Genomic DNA, 19880 nt, shown 5'->3' with positions numbered 1-19880 from the left:
GCCTGTCTGGGAACAGTTTAAGTCTGAAACTGAGATGGCAGGCCAGAGCTCAACATTTTTGTGATGAAATACGCAATTTCTGAATGCAGAAATTTTCAGTAATAAAAAACACCTGCAAGCCCTGAAAGAGATCAAGCCTCAGCCAAGAAAAAGTATGGCAAAAGTAACTTAAAAGTAAGGTAAGCATTTCTTTCCATGAAATTAACTAAGTAATGCAATAAGTTACTTTTTTGGGAGTAACGTAATATTGTAAGGCATTACTTTTAAAAGTAACGTTCCCTAACACTGGTTATAAACGACTCAGTTTTAGTGATTTTAGATTGATAAGAACTTCCTACCGATCAAAGAGCAGTAGTACATGAAAGAGCTGCGCAAACATCACCTTTGCGATTTAGAATCGATTTCAGACAGGTATTATTATATGAATCGTCCCGGCTCTACAATTCGACCAAGGTATATATCGCAAAGCTGCAATGGAAACAGTTGAGGAGAAGTGGATAACTTCATGTGGCGTCACAAGAACCGACAAGCGCATGGCATCAAAATACTACCAGAGCGATTGGGGAGTCAACTCTCTGTATGCTTTCGAGTCGCTCTTGCTGTATTTTGATGCCATACGCATGTCGGCCAGCGTGGCGCCACATGAGGCCGAACACACTCGCCGCCATGGTTTTTGGAATGACTTATCGTGAGAGAACAAAATTACTTTTTGTCCCATAACACTGCTCAATGGAAATGTCGTCATTTCGCAAAAGTTTTTTTTCTCGACGTTTAAGAAAATAACGCAAATCTGTAATGGAAACGCAGCTAGTAAACGCTTTTGGTTAAAAATAAATCTAATTTCTGTGAATACAGTCTGAGACAATAGTATCTTTAGCCACTTTAGCGTTACAACTTTCTAACGCTTCGAAAAGCTTTTGGGTAAAATTAACCAGTCAGTCAGTGGCCGTGGGTGGGCCTTATCAGTATGACATCACATTAACAAAATAATCAAAACATAATAATAATTGATTTCAGACAGGTATTATTAATATGAATCGTCTTAGCCCTATAATTTTGTTTGATTGTTTTGATTTACAAAAAGTATTTTACTATTTAGTAAAATAGTAAAAGTGTTTGTTCTAACCAGTTTGCAGTGAAGAACATTTTATTTGTTTTCATTTTTTGTGTAAAACTGGGAAGCCCTGCACATGAAAAATTGTTTCAGAATGAACCAGTTCTCTAACTGTATGTTAAATGCCAAAACTATTCTGATTAGCTCTGATTATGTTTCATCTTTACCTTGGCGTGTGCATAGATACATTTTTCTCATTGTGACTGGTTAGGAGAGAGTGTTTATATCTCACGCTGTGCTATGTAGTTAGATGTTTGAATAATGGCGATAATAGCATGAGACTATATATCCCTCACGTTTTAAACATTGTCCTACTTTTAATTTCAATATAACCTTTTCACACACGTAGAGTACAGTATGCATTTGTGCATTTGTGTCGAAGGGTATATTGACGTACTGCTTATTTTCATAGCCATAAGCCCCAACTAAAATGTCAACGAATCTTGATTTCTTTTTATGTAAGATGTCATAAATTTCAGCACCAAATTAATATTTCCCTCCCTGTGTAATGTCTCTGTAAGTGCCAATGTTTATACATAGACTTTGACAACCGTAGCTAATGAAACCTGAACTATGCTAACCTCCATAATTAGCCAATGTAGCCGCTAAAAGACTGTTGATTTCTCCTATAATCCATCGCTTCGAGTCTCATTTTTAGCCAGTGAGGTTTGTTGAAGCGAGATGGGCGTAAGCTGGGTGTTGATCTGATTGGTGAGCCTGCCGAAAGACTGAGGTTGCGAACTTACCGACAGCGTTATTGAGGTTTGCCGCCCATCAGGAAGCCCAAGAAAGGAAGAACAATAGGGATTTGAAATCTAATCTAAGACCAATTTACAGCATCTCCTGTGACTGGAACGTTTATTCTTTAGGGAAACAGATCACTGTTAATGCTGACGTCCCTTCACTGACGCTCGACCGGCTATTCAAAGCCCACCACTGCTGGTGTGTTTTCGTTGGCAGCTGCTTAACCACGACCGTCGTCCAACACGTGAAATTAAGAAAGCACCTACACACACACAGTCATGGAAAAAGAACTGCACAGGCGGAGATGTTACATTTTCCAAATTAAAATGAGCAAGAATTTGTAAAATGCAATTCGAACTGGCTTTTCCCACAGCAAAATTACACATTATCCCTCAGAAGAATCTTGTTTTTCTCAGAGGAAATCGAGGAAAGATCTTTAGACGTCATCTAATACTAATAATTATTTTAAAGGACTAATTCACCCCAAAATGATACGGCTGCTCCAAACCCGCACACTGTAAACCCAGATATTGTCTTTACTTAAACAATGAAGTAATCATCACTTAATTTTTTGTGTTTTGAAGGCAAAGCTGAAAAGTTTAGTTGATTTAACTTTTAAGCTTACAAAATACATTAAACTAAAACATTCAAGTAAAATGAACTTAAAATTATTAGTTCATGTTGTGAGGACTACCCATAATTCTTGACCCATAATGCAACTGCTTTTTCACAGAATAAAAACATTAAATATTTGTTAATAAAATGTCATATAGGTTCAAGTTTTTATGTTATTGATGTTGTTTTGTTGTAAATGATAATTTTGTGAAGTCAACAATCAGGTGATCAGTGTCTCCGTACATGAACCCTGTTCAGAACATTCAATTGTATTTCTTAGTACTGACAATGTATGTCAAAAATACAGTTTTATGTGTGTTTCTGTGGAGAATCACGTTTATTCAATGATTGACTTAAAGTCACTTAAAGTTAATTTTGTGCTATAATACCATTTATAACATCAAAATCAAAAGTAATATAAAGTGTTAAAATCTAAAGTTTCCTCGCAAATTTCTAGTAATGTCAACTAATCCGGGTTAAGAGTGCAGGAATATTAGAAGTAATTAAGTCTATTCAACTTAAAATTGTTGTTAGAATAACTTATATGTTTAAGTAAACTTTACTTAAATTTGTTACTGTAATGCTGCGTTTACACCAACTGCGTTTCAGGCGTCAAAACCGCGTCTACCAAGCCTAGTTTGCCACTTGAACAGTTTGAATGCATTCGCGCGTGTAGAGCGGAGTAGACGCGTGGAAAAAGCAAACATTTGACGCGCATCAGAGGAAAAATCCGCTTCTTGTGGGAGGGGCAAGTGCTATGCGGTTGTCTGTTTGCAAGATGACTGATGTTGATGTTGCATTTTTGAGAGAGTTACCAGTTTGTATTTGGTAACCTTACTATAGGGGGAAAATAAACGGCTCGGGTCGATAAACGTCACGTGACTCAAAAGTGAAATGTGTATTACAATTTACCACGTTTCCCAATGTCCTCACTGACACTCTTCCAAGCTAGGTCCTTTTATTCCTGTCTCTATAGAAATAAGAACTTGTGTCGTATAGCTCCGGGTGACTGCTTCGGACAATATCAAGCGTTCCTTCATGTTGAATGAGTGACTCCGGGCAGCTCCTGATTGGTTAACGCGGCGCAAAGTTTCCGCCGAAGTTCAAATCTATCAACTCGGGCGTCAGCCGGCAATTTGCGTTAAACACACACAATGTTCAATTTACACCTTTCGCGCGAGCTAGATGCGTGAATGAGGCGGAAACGCGTCTTCCGCGCCGCGCCAAAAGCCTCATCCGCGCCGCGGGACCTCCAGACGCGCGTCAACGCGTCTTCGAATTGATTTAACATTGAAATCACCCGCGCTTCACGGCTCTACCGCGGTTGGTGTAAACGCAGCATAAGTAATCATTACTTAATTTTTTTAGGCCAACAAGTTAGCTATTTTTAAGTTAACTCAATTTATCCGGGATTACAGCGCATATTTTTAACTGTAGTCATTTTTTTTTAGATATTATTGTTTTTAGACTAACATATACTTATACGCAATTCACCATATTAGAGCTGTGTAGTATAATAATTGTTATGATGAAATATTCTGCATAAAAATACAAATAAATGTACATAAATTTCATGGTTTATATTAATTCTGTTGCAGATATTCCACATAACAGTGTAGGTAGAATTAGTAAATTAACTCTTTCCGCACTATTGACGAGTTAACACGTCAATTAAGAGAGAACGCTTCCCTGCCAATGATGAGTTTTTCCGGCAATCCGTATTTCCGCTATTATCCACCAGGTGGCACTATTACCCAACTTATAAAATCCGAAGTATTCCCTTACGGCAAACAGTTCAAACTCTGTGTATGTTTTGAGGATCGCTCTGAAACTGATCTCTATCAAAAACATACATCTTAGTGCTAACTCAAAACTTGCATATATTAGATATCTAGATTAATCTCATACAAAATAAAAGTAATTTTTTGCATAACATTTGAGTTTGTGCTGTGTGTAATTATTATGTATATAATTATTATGTATTTAAGAAACATTTACATGTGTATATATATTTATTTATATTTTTATATATTCTAAATTATATATAATTAAAAAACGATATTTAAATAAAACATTTCTTAAATGTATATATATATGTATGTGTGTGTGTTTAAATATACATAATATTTACACCCATTACAAACTCATATATAATGCAAAAAATTACTTTTATTTTGTATGAGATTAATTTAGATTAATCTATGCCCAGCCCTAATATATATATATATATATATATATATTACTTTTTGGGTTTTGGACCTGACAGACATCATTTTATTACCTTCCTCCTCATTTCACGAAATTAGTAATTTTATTTCACGTTAACAATATATTTCACATTATATGTTTTTCAGCTTTATGTTTATATTGGTTTTGAAATATACAAATTTGCAGGAAAAATGCCATTCACTAATTAGCTTTTAACTAAATCTTGTACCACGCTCTCTCTGATCTCTGTGATGCCTCCTATCAGCAATAATTGCAGCCATTTCAAGTGCAAAATGATTTAAGATGCTTTTTTGCTTTAAATAAATTATTGGTAAATTCGAGCTCCAGCTGACACTAAATTTAAAAGGATTACAGCCTGAACACAAGATATATTTTACTCTATAAATAATATCAGCTCACAGGAGTTTTCTGGAATTCATGGAGCTCAGCTTATGTTCAAGGTCACGGCAGAAACCAGTGTCCAAGAGGGATTAGCTGGTCAGGAATGGCGTAAGGTTCATTGCGATAGGTGGGTGACCGAACATAAATAATACTGAAGATATGAACTAGTTTCCCCAAGAATAAAATGTTCTTCCAGCAATAACATTCACAGTTAATGATTCATAAATCAGTTTTACCTTTCAGACAGAGCAAAACCTGACAGAAAATCGTAGGGCAATGTTGAAAGGCCCAAGTCGTATCTGAAAATGTTGTGACAAAACACATTTGGTATTAATGAGGTAATTTCTTACTAGCATATACAAACAGCCTGCAGTTATGGACTATATTAGGTCACAGAAAATTGGTTTATTCAGCTGTATATTAAGATTAGCATCTTATTAATAATTGTGTATTTCATAATTGTGACCCTGAACCACAAAACAAGTCATAAGTGTCAATTTCCTTTATGGTTTGTTATATGATATGACAATATTTGGTTGAGATACAACTAATTAAAAATCTGCAATCTAAGGGTGCCAAAAATCAAAATATTGAGAAAATCGCCTTTTGAAGTTGTCCAAATGAGGTCCTTAGCAATATATATTACTAATGATACATTTTTGATATATCTTTTTATTTTAGGAAATTTACCTTCATGGAACATGACCTTCACTGCAAAAAAATGACTTTCTTACTTAGTGTTTTTGTCATTTTTTTTTAGTAAAAATATTAAATCTTTTTAAATCAAGATGTATTTTCTGATGAGCAAACTGACCTAGGAAAATAAGTCTAGTTTTTAGACAAAAATTTAAGCAAATTAGTTCTTAAAACAAGCAAAAAATCTGCCAATGGTATGAGAAAAACTTTCTTGAATTAAAAAAAAGTAAAATTTTTCTTTTTCCATTGGCAGATTTTTTTGCTTGATTTAAACAAAAATTCACTTACATTTGATATGTTTTGTTTAAATAAAAACTAGAGTTATTTTCTTGGGTTCTTTTGCTCATCAAGAAAAAGCATCTTAATTTAAGAATTTTTAGATATTTTTTTTACTGAAAACAAGACAAAAATACTAAGTAGAAAGTCATTTTAAAATTATTTTCAAGAAAACGTTTTCTTAGTACTTTTGTCTTGTTTTCAGTAAAAATATAAAAAAATTCTTAAATGAAAATGCTTTTTCTTGATGAGCAAAACGACCCAAGAAAATAACTCTAGTTTTTAGACAAAAAATATAAAATTTAAGTGATTTTGTGCATAAAACAAGCAAAAAGGATCTGCCAATGGGGTAAGCAAAATTTTCTTAAACTTTTCTTGAATTTAGTTTTGAAGAAAAGTATTCAAGATTTTTTGCTTACCCCATTGGCCCCCCTCTCGACTTATTGGGTGGTTTTGCTCATCAAGAAGAAGCATCTTAATTTAAGAATTTTTTTAATATTTTTACTGAGAACAAGACAAAAATACTAAGAATTTTTTTATTGAAAATCATTTTTTGCAGTGTGGGCATCAAGATTTGCAGTGGTAATGCAGCCCAAAAGGACTTTGCTGAAAAATCATTGTGGGGTTTAACGGATTTTGCATTTCTGGATGAAGCGGATTTGAAGCGACAGTATTTAGTGAACATATAATATGTTCGGTCAATATAATTATCTAATTTTTAAAGGGGATAGCGTTTTGCAGCTTTTGCATCTGAGCTCTTCACTTATTAAATGCACAAATGTGTGTTTGTTTGCCCTGCAGTCCTCAAGAACGACACGCTCAGATGAGGAGAGGGATACGGGTTGGGATGCCTGGGGCGCGTGGAGCGACTGCTCTCGTACCTGTGGGGGCGGAGCCTCTTATTCTCTACGCAGGTGTCTCAATGGAGGGTAAGAGAGGACACCGCACATGCATACATGCTTGCCTGCATTCATCACTACACTGCAAAAAAATGACTGACTTAGTATTTTTTTCTTGTCTTCAGTACATGATCAAAAAATCTTAAATTAAGATGCATTTTATTGATGCAAAATAACCTAAGAAAGTAATTTTCTGGAGTGTGTAAACCTGACTTGTCACTTCAATGCATAGGGTCTACGAAAACTACTTTGGGAGATACACTCCTAAAAAATTAAGGTAATTTAATGAAAAATATTTCAATAAAAAAAAAGGATTTCTACAGAGAAAGGTTTACTGGTCTATTATGTGCAGATCGAGCATTCATAATGTTAGTACACATTTTTTATTAATTATGCATGTGCATAATTTACATGTTTTGAATACATTACAGAGGCGTCTTAAAACGAATTAAAGAGCATTGGATGATTCATAGATACAGCAAAATGTGTTTCCACGGCATAATATTCCTCTTGAAATGTTAATTACAAAAGTTTATTAAGATTTGCTACCACAATTTTTCTGCTTTGAACTTTCTAAAATGTAATCTGGGTGATACTTTTTTAAGTTTAATACATGATGTTGTCAAATTCTGTCAATCATTGGCGAAACTCTTGGACATATTCAAAAATGTTTGCAATTTTTGTCAGAAGTTTTTTTGTTTTAATATTTTGTGGTCGTTAAAGGTGTGTAAAATCTCTCATTTCTGACTGTCAGAAATAATGGTCAAAAATAGTCCATAGCTGTCACTGGGGCAGTGCCCCTTAAAAAGTTCCTAATATGTACACTGAAAAAACTAACTTTTTGGTGTAGTAATATTTATTAGAGTAACTCTCATAATTTCTACATGAGAACTAGATTTTCCAAGTAAAATGATGATAAATACACAATTAATTATTGTAAAAAATGAACTGTGTGGGAATGGTAAGTCTTATTAGATATTTTCTTGTATTATTTAACTGTTTTATAGTTACTGCACATAGTCCTAAAATAATTAAGTAAATTTTAATCAAAAACTTTAGCAGATTAAAGTAAAAAATCTTAGTTCATTTTACTTAAAAATATTAAATCCATTAAACTAAAAAAAATCTAAGTAAAATTTACTTACATTTATTTGCACATGTTGTAAGGAATACCCACAATTCTTTGCGCCTGAATATTTTTATTTTTTAAGCTTTATCACAGAATAAGAACTGATAAGAACTTTAACTACTTAAATATTTGTTAGCAAAATGTCATAAAAGTTTAAGCTCTTATATTATTGATGTTGTTTTGTTGTAAATAATTTTGTGAAGTCACCGTTCAGGTGATCAGTGTTTCTTTACATGAACCCTGTTCAGAACAGTGTATTGTAATTCTCTCCACAGTGCTGATAATGCATGTCAGAAACACAGTTTGTGTGTGTTTCTGTTCCGAATCAAGTTTATTCAATGACTGACTTGTTGTCAGTCATGAATTTTGTGTTATAATGCCATTTATAACACTAAAAATAACTAGGTCCATGGATATGTTAAAGAAAATAACAAACAGAAAATACGATTTATTTAATATTATTAGGACAGCAATGCTTCAATTTTCAAAAAAAACCTAATAGACTTTACCTAAACGATTAAAATAAATCTAACTTCTAAATAAAATAATTAAGTAACATTTAATTAATTATTTAACATATGTTTTATCATGCAATTTTAAGTACATTTTATTTGATTTTAGTAGGTAAGTTTTACTTATAAAAAAGCAGTAAATTTTACTTAAAAAAAGTTTGTGCAAATTGTTACGAGGATTTTTTTAAGTAAATTTTACAAGTTGTTTTTTTCAGTGTATGTACAGATACTGTACTGTACTGTATGCATAAATTTGTTAACAATATGTACCTTTGAGGGGAAGATGTACTTTTGAAAAGGGTACTGTCCCAGTGACAGCAAGGGACCATGTACACTGAAAAAAATGATTCATTGAATTTGATCAATTTTTTAAGGTAAGTGGTTGCAATCAATTTATTTAAGCTACATGTAAACAAAAGTTTTATATTTTATTTTACTTTACTAATCTTTTTTGTTTAAATGTAGCTTAAATAAATTGATTGCAACCACTTACCTTAAAAAAGTTAATTAAATTCAATCAATCATTTTTTTCAGTGAAGCTGAACTGCAAAAATGTTTTTTAAACATGCCCATCTGCTGTTTTTTCACCCGGATTTTCAGATCTTTCTGTTCTATCCCAAACTCACACACTCTAAAAATGTCTGGGTTATTTTTGCCCCATATTGGGTTAATATTGGACAGAACACACAGCTAGGTTAAAATTGACCCAATGCTGGGTTGTAACCTAACTGCTAGGTTATTATACCCCTTGGTTGCATAACATCAATCCAACATTGGGTCATTTTTAACCCAGCATGGAGTATTTTTTAACCCAGCTGTGTGTTCTGTCCAATATTTACCCATTATGGGTCAAAAATAACCCAGACATTTTTAGAGTGCACCTATTGGAACAGTTGAGAGTGTTTGTCCAGTTAGGCCCATGCTGGTAGATACTGTACTGAGCTATTTTACAGGCCTCTTAAAGGTGTTAAATAGACTTTAGAGGGGAATATTTTCCCAGCCTTTGATGTCACATCTTGTGCACTTATATAATCTCTAGTGAAGAGCCAGAAACATTATTATTTTTTAAAAATCCATGTGTCCTCATAATTTTTAATCAAAAACGCTAATCTCCTCCCCTCAACCTCTCTTTATTTCTGGTCACGAGAAATAGCCCGAGGGCGGGGCCTGGGAAAAGATTGCAGCAATTTACAATTAGCAACATCACCCAACTTAACACGATCCAATCAGGTCTCGATGGATGAAATCAAGTCCTGTCCTATTTTTTTTCTCATTTCAGAAGCCGTTTCACGACAGGGAAAAAAAGACAATCGCTACTTCCGTTTCATGCAGACTTTAAATGCCTTTTAAATATATGTACCATAGACTGTAAAAAAAGATGGACGACGCCCGTTCGCTCTCTTCCATTGGTGAAAAGTGAAGATGTCAGTGTCCCGATACAGCGCTGACATCTTGGGTCTTGAGTCTGCGCAGTAGCGATTTCAGGACCAGTCCTGCGCAGTAGAGAGCAGGAAGTAAAGCCCCGAAATCAAGGCCACGCCCCCACTCTCGCAGAATGCGCATATCACAACTGTCAATCATGACGTGACGCCACCGTTTTTATAGCATTAAATTACTAACTAAAAACAAACGTATTTTAAAAACAAACTTGAATTACATTAGCGTGATAAAAACTACAGTAAATGACAGAAATCAGTTTCGGAAAAAGATAATTGAAGTGTAATTAAATTGTTTAGTTGGTCTCAAGTCCCATTGAATAACATGGGGAGGCGGGGTTTGAAGGTGAATTACTGTTTTAATTCTTCACCGCATAGAGCACTTGTTTTTACTTTAAAACCTTGCTTAAAGTGATGCTCAACCTAAACTTCAGTTTTGCCCTACTGCAGACAACCTTATATTTTATTAGGGATGTCCCGATCCGATCACGTGATCGGAAATTTAGATATTTTTACTGAAAACAAGACAAAAATACTAAGATTTTTTTTCTTGAAAATCATTTTTTGCAGTGCAGATGTCATTTTTTTGTAAGATTCCAAAAATTATTCATCGTTTTCACTGCAAAAATGATTTTCAAGCAAACATGTTTTTAGTATTTTTGTCTTGTTTACAGTAAAAATATCTAAAAATTCGTAAATTAAGATGCTTTTTCTTGATGAGGAAAACGACCCAAGAAGATAAGTCTAGTTTTTAGACCAAAAATATCAAATTTAAGTGATTTTGTGCATAAAAGAAGCAAAGAAATCTGCCAATGGGGTAAGCAAAAAATCTTGAAAATTTTTCTTAAACATTAAATTCAAGAAAAATTAGCTTACCCCATTGGCAGATTTTTTTGCTTGTTTTATGCCCAAAATCACTTAAATTTGATATTTTTGGTCTAAAAACTTATTTGGTCTAAAAACTAAAAAAGACTTATTTTCTTGGGTCTTTTTCCTCATTAAAAAAAGCATCTTAATTTAAGAATTTTTACTACAAAAATACTAAGATTTTTTTTCTTGAAAATCATTTTTTGCTGTGCATTTATGTATTTAAGAAACTTGTATATATATTTACTTATATTTTTATATATTCTATATTGTATCTAAATTTCAAAACATTGATACATAAATACATTTATAAATTGTATATATATAAAATTATATATATATATATATATATATAGTGTGTGTGTGTGTGTGTGTGTGTGTGTGTGTGTGTGTGTGTGTGTGTGTGTGTGTGTGTATGTGTGTGTGGTTAAGTATCCATAATAATTACACACAGTACACACATATATTATGCAAAAAAAAAAAGTTTTTTGTATGTGATTAATCGCGATTAATAATTGCCCAGCACTAATAATCTTATTTTATTTTAATTTTATGTCTATATTAAAATGTAAGTGCATTTTTTTTCAGTTAAGACAGCTCAAACATGCATTTTAGTTTGAGGCTAGACTTAATGCCTTGTCTGTGAACTGGTCCCTAGAGTTTTGTCAACTGAAAACATACTATAAAACTCAGTGTTTGTTCAAAAAAGTGAATGCAACAGGCATTAGGGATACAGTAGATGTCTTTTTTGGGCCCAACTGTGTTTGTATGGTTGTACTACCCATTACATCATCTGTTAAGAGTGGATGCCAAAAGCTAAAGCAATATGCAGAAAATGGAAGTCATGTGCCGTTTAAGCTAAAATACTCATTAAGAGCTAATTGACCGGTTAGTTCCAAACGAAAACAAGAGAAAGTCCAATTACATTGAGCTTTGGGTCGCAGTGGAAAAACTTCTGCTGACCCTCAACATAAAATTAGTGTCACTGATGTACAATTAAATGTTTCCTGTGTTCTCATGAACCCTCAACATACAGGATGCTTTGGTTTTGGGTAAAAGCATCTACAAAATGAATAAATGTAAGACAGATTTCTTCCCTTGCCTTTTACTGTATCATATTACCATAGTAGCTTTTCTGGTAACAGGGGGGTTTGAGTTTGTTTTACACATGGTTCTTTGTGTTTATGCATATACAAATCTGGAGTTACTCATTTGATGGACGTTTGGCTTAATTGATATGTTTGTTGCTTTGTCATGAATATTAAAACATATAACACTGATGATGAAGTCATAGGCTTGCATCACATCGGACCGCGATGAGGTTCACTATATGCTCATTTGTTTACTGTCTGAAGAACTTTAGAGGAACGCTAAAGAACTGAAGCAGGTTGGGTTGTGATTGCGATCTGCTGATTACAGGAAGATCTGAAAGTGATTCCACAGTTGATTATGCGGTCAGGGAACAAAGACGCTCATTATGAATCGCATCATCCGAGTGGTATCGCTTGCACACGGGCCAGAGCACCTGTTAGAGCACTGAGGTGGAAATATGAGGCATCTATACAGATGAAACACACATTAGGTTGCTTACTACGGAATCGGGTTGAGACAACACTGCAAAAAATGACTATTGAAAACAAGACAAAAATACTAAAAATTCTTAAATTAAGATGTTTTTTCTTGATAAGCAAAACGACCTAAGTAAATAAGTCTAGTTTTAAGACAAATAATATACAATTTAAGTGAAATTGTCCTTAATAAAAGCAAAATTATCTGCCAATGGGGTGAAAAAAAACATTGTAAAATAAGATTTCTTTTTTCTTAAACACTTAATTCAAGTAAAATTTTCTCACCCCATTGGCAGATATTTTTGCTTGTTTTAAGCATAAATTCACTTAAATTGTATATTTTTTGTCTAAAAACTAGTATTATTTTCTTAGGTCATTTTGCTCATCAAGAAAATACATCTTGATTTAAGGTTTTTTAGATATTTCTACTGAAAACAAGACAAAAATACTAAGTAATAAAGTCATTTTTTGCAGTGTAGTAACATCCACCTCGCATCATTATATTGTGTCATCATTACGGTATTGTGTACGATGCCGAGAGATTCGCAGTTTTAAGGGTCATCATAGTATTTTTTTAGTCAGGCACATGCGAGGCACTACATTTGTTACAAAAATGTTTAGTAAAATAAATTCTGCTGCAAAAGTGTGATATAACCTGACAGAGAGGTACAGAAATATACTTCACAATGAAAAATAATGAAGCATTTAGTTAATGTAATCAGCGAACAATGCACATTTGTCAGGAACAGTAGATGTTTGTGTGGGAAATAAGATGATTTTTGTATTTGTTTTGTTTGCTTTACAGAAACTGCGAGGGCAAAAACATCCGCTACAGAACGTGCAGCAATACAGTAAGTTAAACTGATATGTAATATGTCAAAACAAATTATATAATTAATTGGTAATACAATTACATTATACCTTAATGGTGCATTCTCACCAGGCACGGATGAAATGTTAAGCGCAAGTGATTTACGTGTAAGTCAATGCAAAGATGCAATAGACATCCTGCGGCGTGAATGAGTTGAAAAACTTTTTAATCTTTGGTGGATATTCGCACCGTGTTAACCAATCAGGAGCTTGCTCTAGTAGTGATGTGATTACGACGTAGCCAGCAGAGTCAGAAATACAAAACAACAATGGAGGACAAAATCATTGTTGCTGTATGTGAAAACCTGAAGCTGTTCGACACATTTTCATACTTTTATAGAAATAGGAATTAAAAGAATCTTACTTTGAAGAAAGTGTGTAAGGAGGTCGGACAATCTGGTCAATTGTATAAAATGTTCTTTACTCAATTTGAGCTACATACGTATATTATACTACACTATAGTATATACTGTGTGTATATGTATATATATATATATATATATATATATATATATATATATATATATATATATATATATATATATATATATATATATATACACACTAAAACCGGCAAATTAAGCGTATTCGTTTCTGAATTTCATGCGCGAATGATGCGAATTTCACACACAAATGAAAAGACTTAACTCAAAATGTTCAAGCGTTCAACTATGCGCAAGTTGCGTGATTTATTCCCTTCATTTGTGTCTGGTGGGACCACACAGATATAAAAAGGTTTTAAGATCAGTGTTTTTTCTGTACTACTTTGAACAGATATTTTGTGTGTAAGAACGAGTACTGAAAGTCATTCTGAACAAAGTAATTCACTTTCACCACCCCTTAAATGTGTTATTAAACTAAAAACATTCATGTTGCTGATGACACATATTAACTCTTTCCCTGCCATCGACGTCAATTAAGAGAAAACATTTCCCTGCCAATGACGCTTCCCTGATTAGTTTTTACGATGATCTTTAATTTTACTATTATCTACTAGGTGGCACAGTTTACATAAACTGAAGCATCAGCTAATCTCTAACAAAATTCCTTTACAAAAATGCAATTATCTCAAAATTTTGAAGAAACCTAGCAGTGGCGGATGCAGAACGTGACATATGGGTGGGCATGGATTAAGTCCGGGTGGGCCTGAATCTATGGGTGTCACTTTTGAATAAGAAACTATAACAAGTCTATAAAATTCGTCAAAACTTCAGAACACTAATTTAAACAGCATACACACACACCCGAACTGCGCGTCACATTTTTGACATTATTGACACTTCAAATTGTAATGCAACGTGACATTTATTAAGCCTTTTTGGTAAAAAAAATATTGGGCTCTCATAGGCTACAAAAAAGAACCTGCACACAGTGACAGGAAATATAAATGAACCCAAAAAAACCTTATACTTTTTTAAATAACCTATTAAAGTGTTTAAATAAATACGGCTACTAAATGCTTAAAATGAAGCTTCTAACATCATATTCTCTTCATGCAAATCACTAAAAATATATTTTCGTTCTCACATATTTAAGTTAACTTACTAAATAAAGAAAGAAAAAGGGAATTGCTAGAATAAGGTTAGACTCTGGGGTTAAACGAAATGACAAATAAATAAACATTTAATATACTTTTTGATGAGCACAAGAGCAAGCCTACTCGTGAAGAGCGGAGCCGAGGAGCGCGCCTATCAGACGTGAACGAACGGAATAATGGATTTAATGCTTTCACTTCATTTCGTGACAGTTTCACTTGTTAGTGAGGATAGTAATGGCTAACAAGATGACGCCGAATTACATACAACATAATTACCTAACTAAATCTGAGAGAATGCAAACACATTACAATATTTTTTCCTCCGCCCGACGGCCAAGGCGCATCATTTTTTTTTTAGCCCGACAGGAATTCGCCATAGCCCGTAATGGACGTCGGGCAAGCGATTTTGCGAGGTTTGTTTTGTAGAAAGACTTTCTTTAAAGTGAATTTCGTTTTGTATAAATTGTATCTTAATATTAATCAATGTTTGATCAAACAATTGCCTCGATTTAATAAATAAGAAGCAAACCAAGAACGTCTGTGGTGTGGATTGACGTGAACCCACTATATTTCCGCAGCCTACGTCTTTCTGCTTTAATGCATTTCTTAAATTAATGTCTCAATTACACAGTAGGCTTATAGGTTGTTATGATAGGCTATTTGTTGCTTAAAAGCAATAGGCTATATTGTATAAAGTGTAGCAATAAACGTGGCGTGACTTATAGTGCTGCTATATCGCTATATCAAACAACATCACTATGATCAGATGTTTTCTTTCTATTTTTTACCCCGCTGTCATATTTGTTGTGTGTTTATGTTATTGAGAGGAAAGCGCGCAGCACATATTTATAACGTGTTGTTATTCAAAATACGTTTTCTACTTGCTTGCAAAAAAAGTTCTCAAAGTGATCATGGCTGAAAGCTGCTCGGGAATATTTCATTATAACGCAACATTCAACTGCTTTAATAGTTTTTAAATAGTTATCAGGCTTACTTATAATTTTACTGTTTTTAACATAACATGCAATAGATAAATTACACCACATAAAGTAGTATACATGTCTAACTATACAGAGTAGTATTTTTTACATTTCTGATTGGGCGGGCCAGCTGTCAATCTGGGCGGGCCCAGGCCCACCCAGGCCCGCCCATAGCTCCGCGCCTGAAACCTAGCCATATTTGAGAGGTGATAAAAAGAGAACAAATGAAGATAGGATGAAACCTTTTTCTCCATTTAGTTTGCTTATTTGTTTGTTTAAAAGCAGAGGGTCTGTTCTTTCATTATATATATTTGTGTTTTTATATATTTATAAAAGAACATTTTCCAGGAAGGCATTTTGTGAAACTTTTGTAAAAATCACAAAAATGCTAGCGGGCAACTTTTTTTTTACAAAAGGCTGGCGGGGAATGAGTTAATGTTTAGCAAATTTTACACCTAATGTATTGCGGATCCTAAAATAAAATAGAAATAAAATAAAAATACATAAAAAACAAAAAACATCTGAATTACTGGTGATAAAGAGATTCGACACAAGAAGAAAAAATATAATGCGACAATGTCAATCCCACGATCCACCTTGTTAGTGTGGCGCTTGACCCCAATAGATACGAATTGAAAATAAATGCTAACCTTTGCTCAAAATTCATCAGCAGAAATGTATGATGAACTGCAAAAAAAAAACTTTCTTACTTTGTATTTGTGTCTTGTTTTCAGTACAAATATCAAAAAAATCTTAAAATAAAATGTTTTTTCTTGATGAGCAAAACGACCCAAGAAAATAAGTCTAGATTTTAGACCAAAAATATCAAATTTGAGTGATTTTGTGCTTAAAACAAGCAAAATAATCTGCCAAGGGAATAAGAAAAATTTTCTGGAAATAAGTTTACTTTTTTTCATAAACACTTAATTCAAGAATTTTTTTCTCACATCATTGGCAGGTATTTTTCCTTATTTTAACACAATTTTACTTAAATTGTATATTTTTTGTCTAAAAACTAGACTTATTTTCTTGGGTCATTTTGCTCATTAAGAAAAAGCATCTTAATTTAAGAATTTTTAAATATTTCTACACTGTAAAAAAAATCCGCAGAAATTGCAGCTGAGTTGCCGGTAATTCACCGCAGATCTAAATCCATGTTACCCACTGGCAACATTTTGTTCAAAGCTAAACGAACACCAAACATCCACAAGTCTTCGTCTTTACAGAGCAAAACTAAAAAACAGCATCAAGCAAAACATTCTGGGAAACAAAATCTAAGGCAAAAAAAAAAACAGAAAAAGGTTGATGATGATTTCTGGTTTCCAGAATGCTTTGCATGAGGCTGTTATTGTATAGTTTTATTCTGTAAGGATAGGGACTTGTTAATATTTAAAATGTATTTAACTTTGAACAGACTCTTGCCAGTAAATAACATAAATGTAAATCTACGGTAAATTACCGGCAACCCAGCTGCAATAACATTGTACTTTCTACGGATTTTTTTACAGTGTACTGAAAACAAGACAAAAAGTTTTTGTATGCTAAATTTCACCAGAAAAATTAAAATTCTCTTAAAAATGACAATTTTCTTTATCCTTATGTTTTGACAGCCTCATTCAGTCCTCTTGTCTTCTACAGACAAATAATGACAGGATTTGCCGTTTGTGCAGAATTTTTCCTGCAATGCATGTTTTATAAAGTTATACACACAATATGATTTATTCTCACCATTAACTTTGTCCCAGCTGTTTTCAGGCCAGCTGTTACTTTTTGACCTTTTTTTGCTTTTGATCAGGACTGTCCTCCAGAGTCAGGTGACTTCAGGGCTCAGCAATGCTTCGCCCACAATGACATCAAGTACCAGGGGCAAACCTACGAATGGATCCCCGTGACGTATGACCCTGTTTCCCCCTGCGCTCTCAGATGTCAGGCTCGAGGAAGAAACCTGGTGGTGGAACTAGCACCCAAAGTGTTGGACGGCACTCGATGTAAAGCCGACTCTCTGGACATGTGCATTAATGGAATCTGTAAGGTGAGTGCCATCATGGGAGTCAATTTCATCTAAAAGTAGGGGGGACAATAAACATAAAATTTCTTCAGAAAGCCTAATATTCTTATTCAAAAACATTTATTTATTGCAAGTTGTTTACAATCAAGCCACCAATAAAATTTAAAAACGTATTTTAAACATATTTACTGTTAGATAGCTAGCGTTATAATTGCTTACATATGTTGTCATCATTTTTTAGTCATGATTAATTTAATAATGATGCCGCATCATCTGTATTAAAGAGGAAAGAGTAAATTCATCTGAAGTTCAAAAGCTTACTGGAGATTTACAACTACTGAACAACTTCGGTCTCTCTCGCCAGATTTGTGTGTTTGTAAATGAGATGAAGGGAGAAAGCTGGCGGTGGACCAAACCACTTTGAGGCAAGGGAGGGGGGACTCATAATGTTTTCAACTTTAAACACATTTTTCTGCTTCGTTTGTTCTATTGTTTTACTAGGTACACAATTATTTAAAGTATATATTTTATATTATTATAATACATGTGGTTTCTAATGATAATTTTAGGGGGACAACCCTCAGATGGGGGTCCTGTCCCCCCACACTACAAAAAATGACTTTCTTATTTAGTATATTTGTCTTGTTTTCAGAACAACTATCAAAAAAATCATAAAAATTAAGATGTATGTTCTTGATGAAAAAATAAGTCTAGTTTTTAGACAAAAAACAAGCTTAAAACAAGCAAAAATATCTGCCAATGGGTTTTTTTTTAATGCTGCTAACACTATCTATATAACCTACTGTCTACAAACAATAATAATGTTAACATTACTATACATCGTTTAAAAGGTCTACAGGTTTAGCATCAGTGTATGGTCTCTGTTTTGAGATACAGATGCTCTAGCATCATAAATGTAGTATTTTGTGACAGAAGTCCAGATGACAACATGCAAAATATAAACGGGACGTCTTACCTTTGTGTTGATATAACGATCGCGAATCGAATCCAGCCTTTTTTTTTAGATATGTGAATAACCCATGAAAACTCTCCAATAAAATACATCCAGTGACCATTTTTGTCCACAAAATGCGTATAATCCGTGAAATAGATATATAGTCTTGTTTACATCACATTTTACATGAACGTCTTGTAATAGAATATAACTGTTGTGAACGAGACACCTGCTCCGCCTCCCGATCGCCACCAGAGGGAGCCATCCCCTGAATATTAGCGTTGGTCAAACTACACTACCCACAAACCCACATACCGGGACTGATTGCTTGCCACCTGATCCAAATCAAAGACTGCCTACTTAAGCCAGACTCAAATGCCACCTCAATGCAAAGTCTTGATTTGCTCTGCCTGTCATTTCTGAGCGTTTACCCTGTTTGTGTTTATCTGGTTCCCGTTTTTGATCTGTTATTTGTTATTACGATTACTTGCTGCCTGCCCCGACCTTTTGGATTGTTTATTGACTACGAGATTGCCTTATCTACATTGTGGTGTATGCTGGTGTTGATTATCTGCCTGTCTGACAACGAGAGTAATGAAGGCTGCAAATGGATCTTCCGTCTCAAGGTGCCTCTTTACAATAACATATAATAAGAGGACTATTTATGGCGTAACGTCGAAACATTTTTTTATTCCAATGTACTTCAGCTTTTATAACTTTTACAATTTTGAACTTAAAGTCATTTTGAAACCTGGAAAATGAAGCTCAAAGTGTCTTTTTAATTATGTCATAGTTATGCTTGTACTCTAAAAAAGTAGGTCTTTTCAAGAGGTTAACTTTTTTTAAACACTTCATTCACGAAAAATGTTCTCACCCCATTGGCAGATTTATAATGACCTTATTGCATATGCATTTCTAGGAGTTTCCTTTCACCACAAAATTTATGGGAGGAGATTATTTAGATAATTAATTGCGCGTGTGGTATGACTGGTATTTGCGCCATTATTTAATGCAGAAAAATGCTTGAAATGGTGGAGTTGTTGCTGATAAGAAAGACATCAGAG

At 33.7% G+C, this 19880-nt stretch overlaps 1 protein-coding gene across 1 annotated transcript in view; it reads left to right on the top strand.

The window, feature by feature from the left end:
* adamtsl3 (ADAMTS-like 3) overlaps positions 1 to 19880 on the top strand; it is a 246130-nt gene that overhangs the window by 107393 nt on the left and 118857 nt on the right. Inside the window, exons 4-6 of the mRNA XM_073859643.1 lie at positions 6857 to 6984; positions 13272 to 13317; positions 17649 to 17885. Coding sequence (XP_073715744.1) covers positions 6857 to 6984; positions 13272 to 13317; positions 17649 to 17885 — 411 coding nt within the window. The remainder of the gene's footprint in view (positions 1 to 6856; positions 6985 to 13271; positions 13318 to 17648; positions 17886 to 19880) is intronic.

The sequence above is a fragment of the Misgurnus anguillicaudatus genome, chromosome 21, assembly GCF_027580225.2.
Source record: "Misgurnus anguillicaudatus chromosome 21, ASM2758022v2, whole genome shotgun sequence".
NCBI classification, from domain to species: Eukaryota; Metazoa; Chordata; class Actinopteri; order Cypriniformes; family Cobitidae; genus Misgurnus; species Misgurnus anguillicaudatus.
The sequence above is the reverse complement of the archived record's forward strand: the minus strand, read 5'-3'. Positions and strand labels throughout refer to the sequence as shown.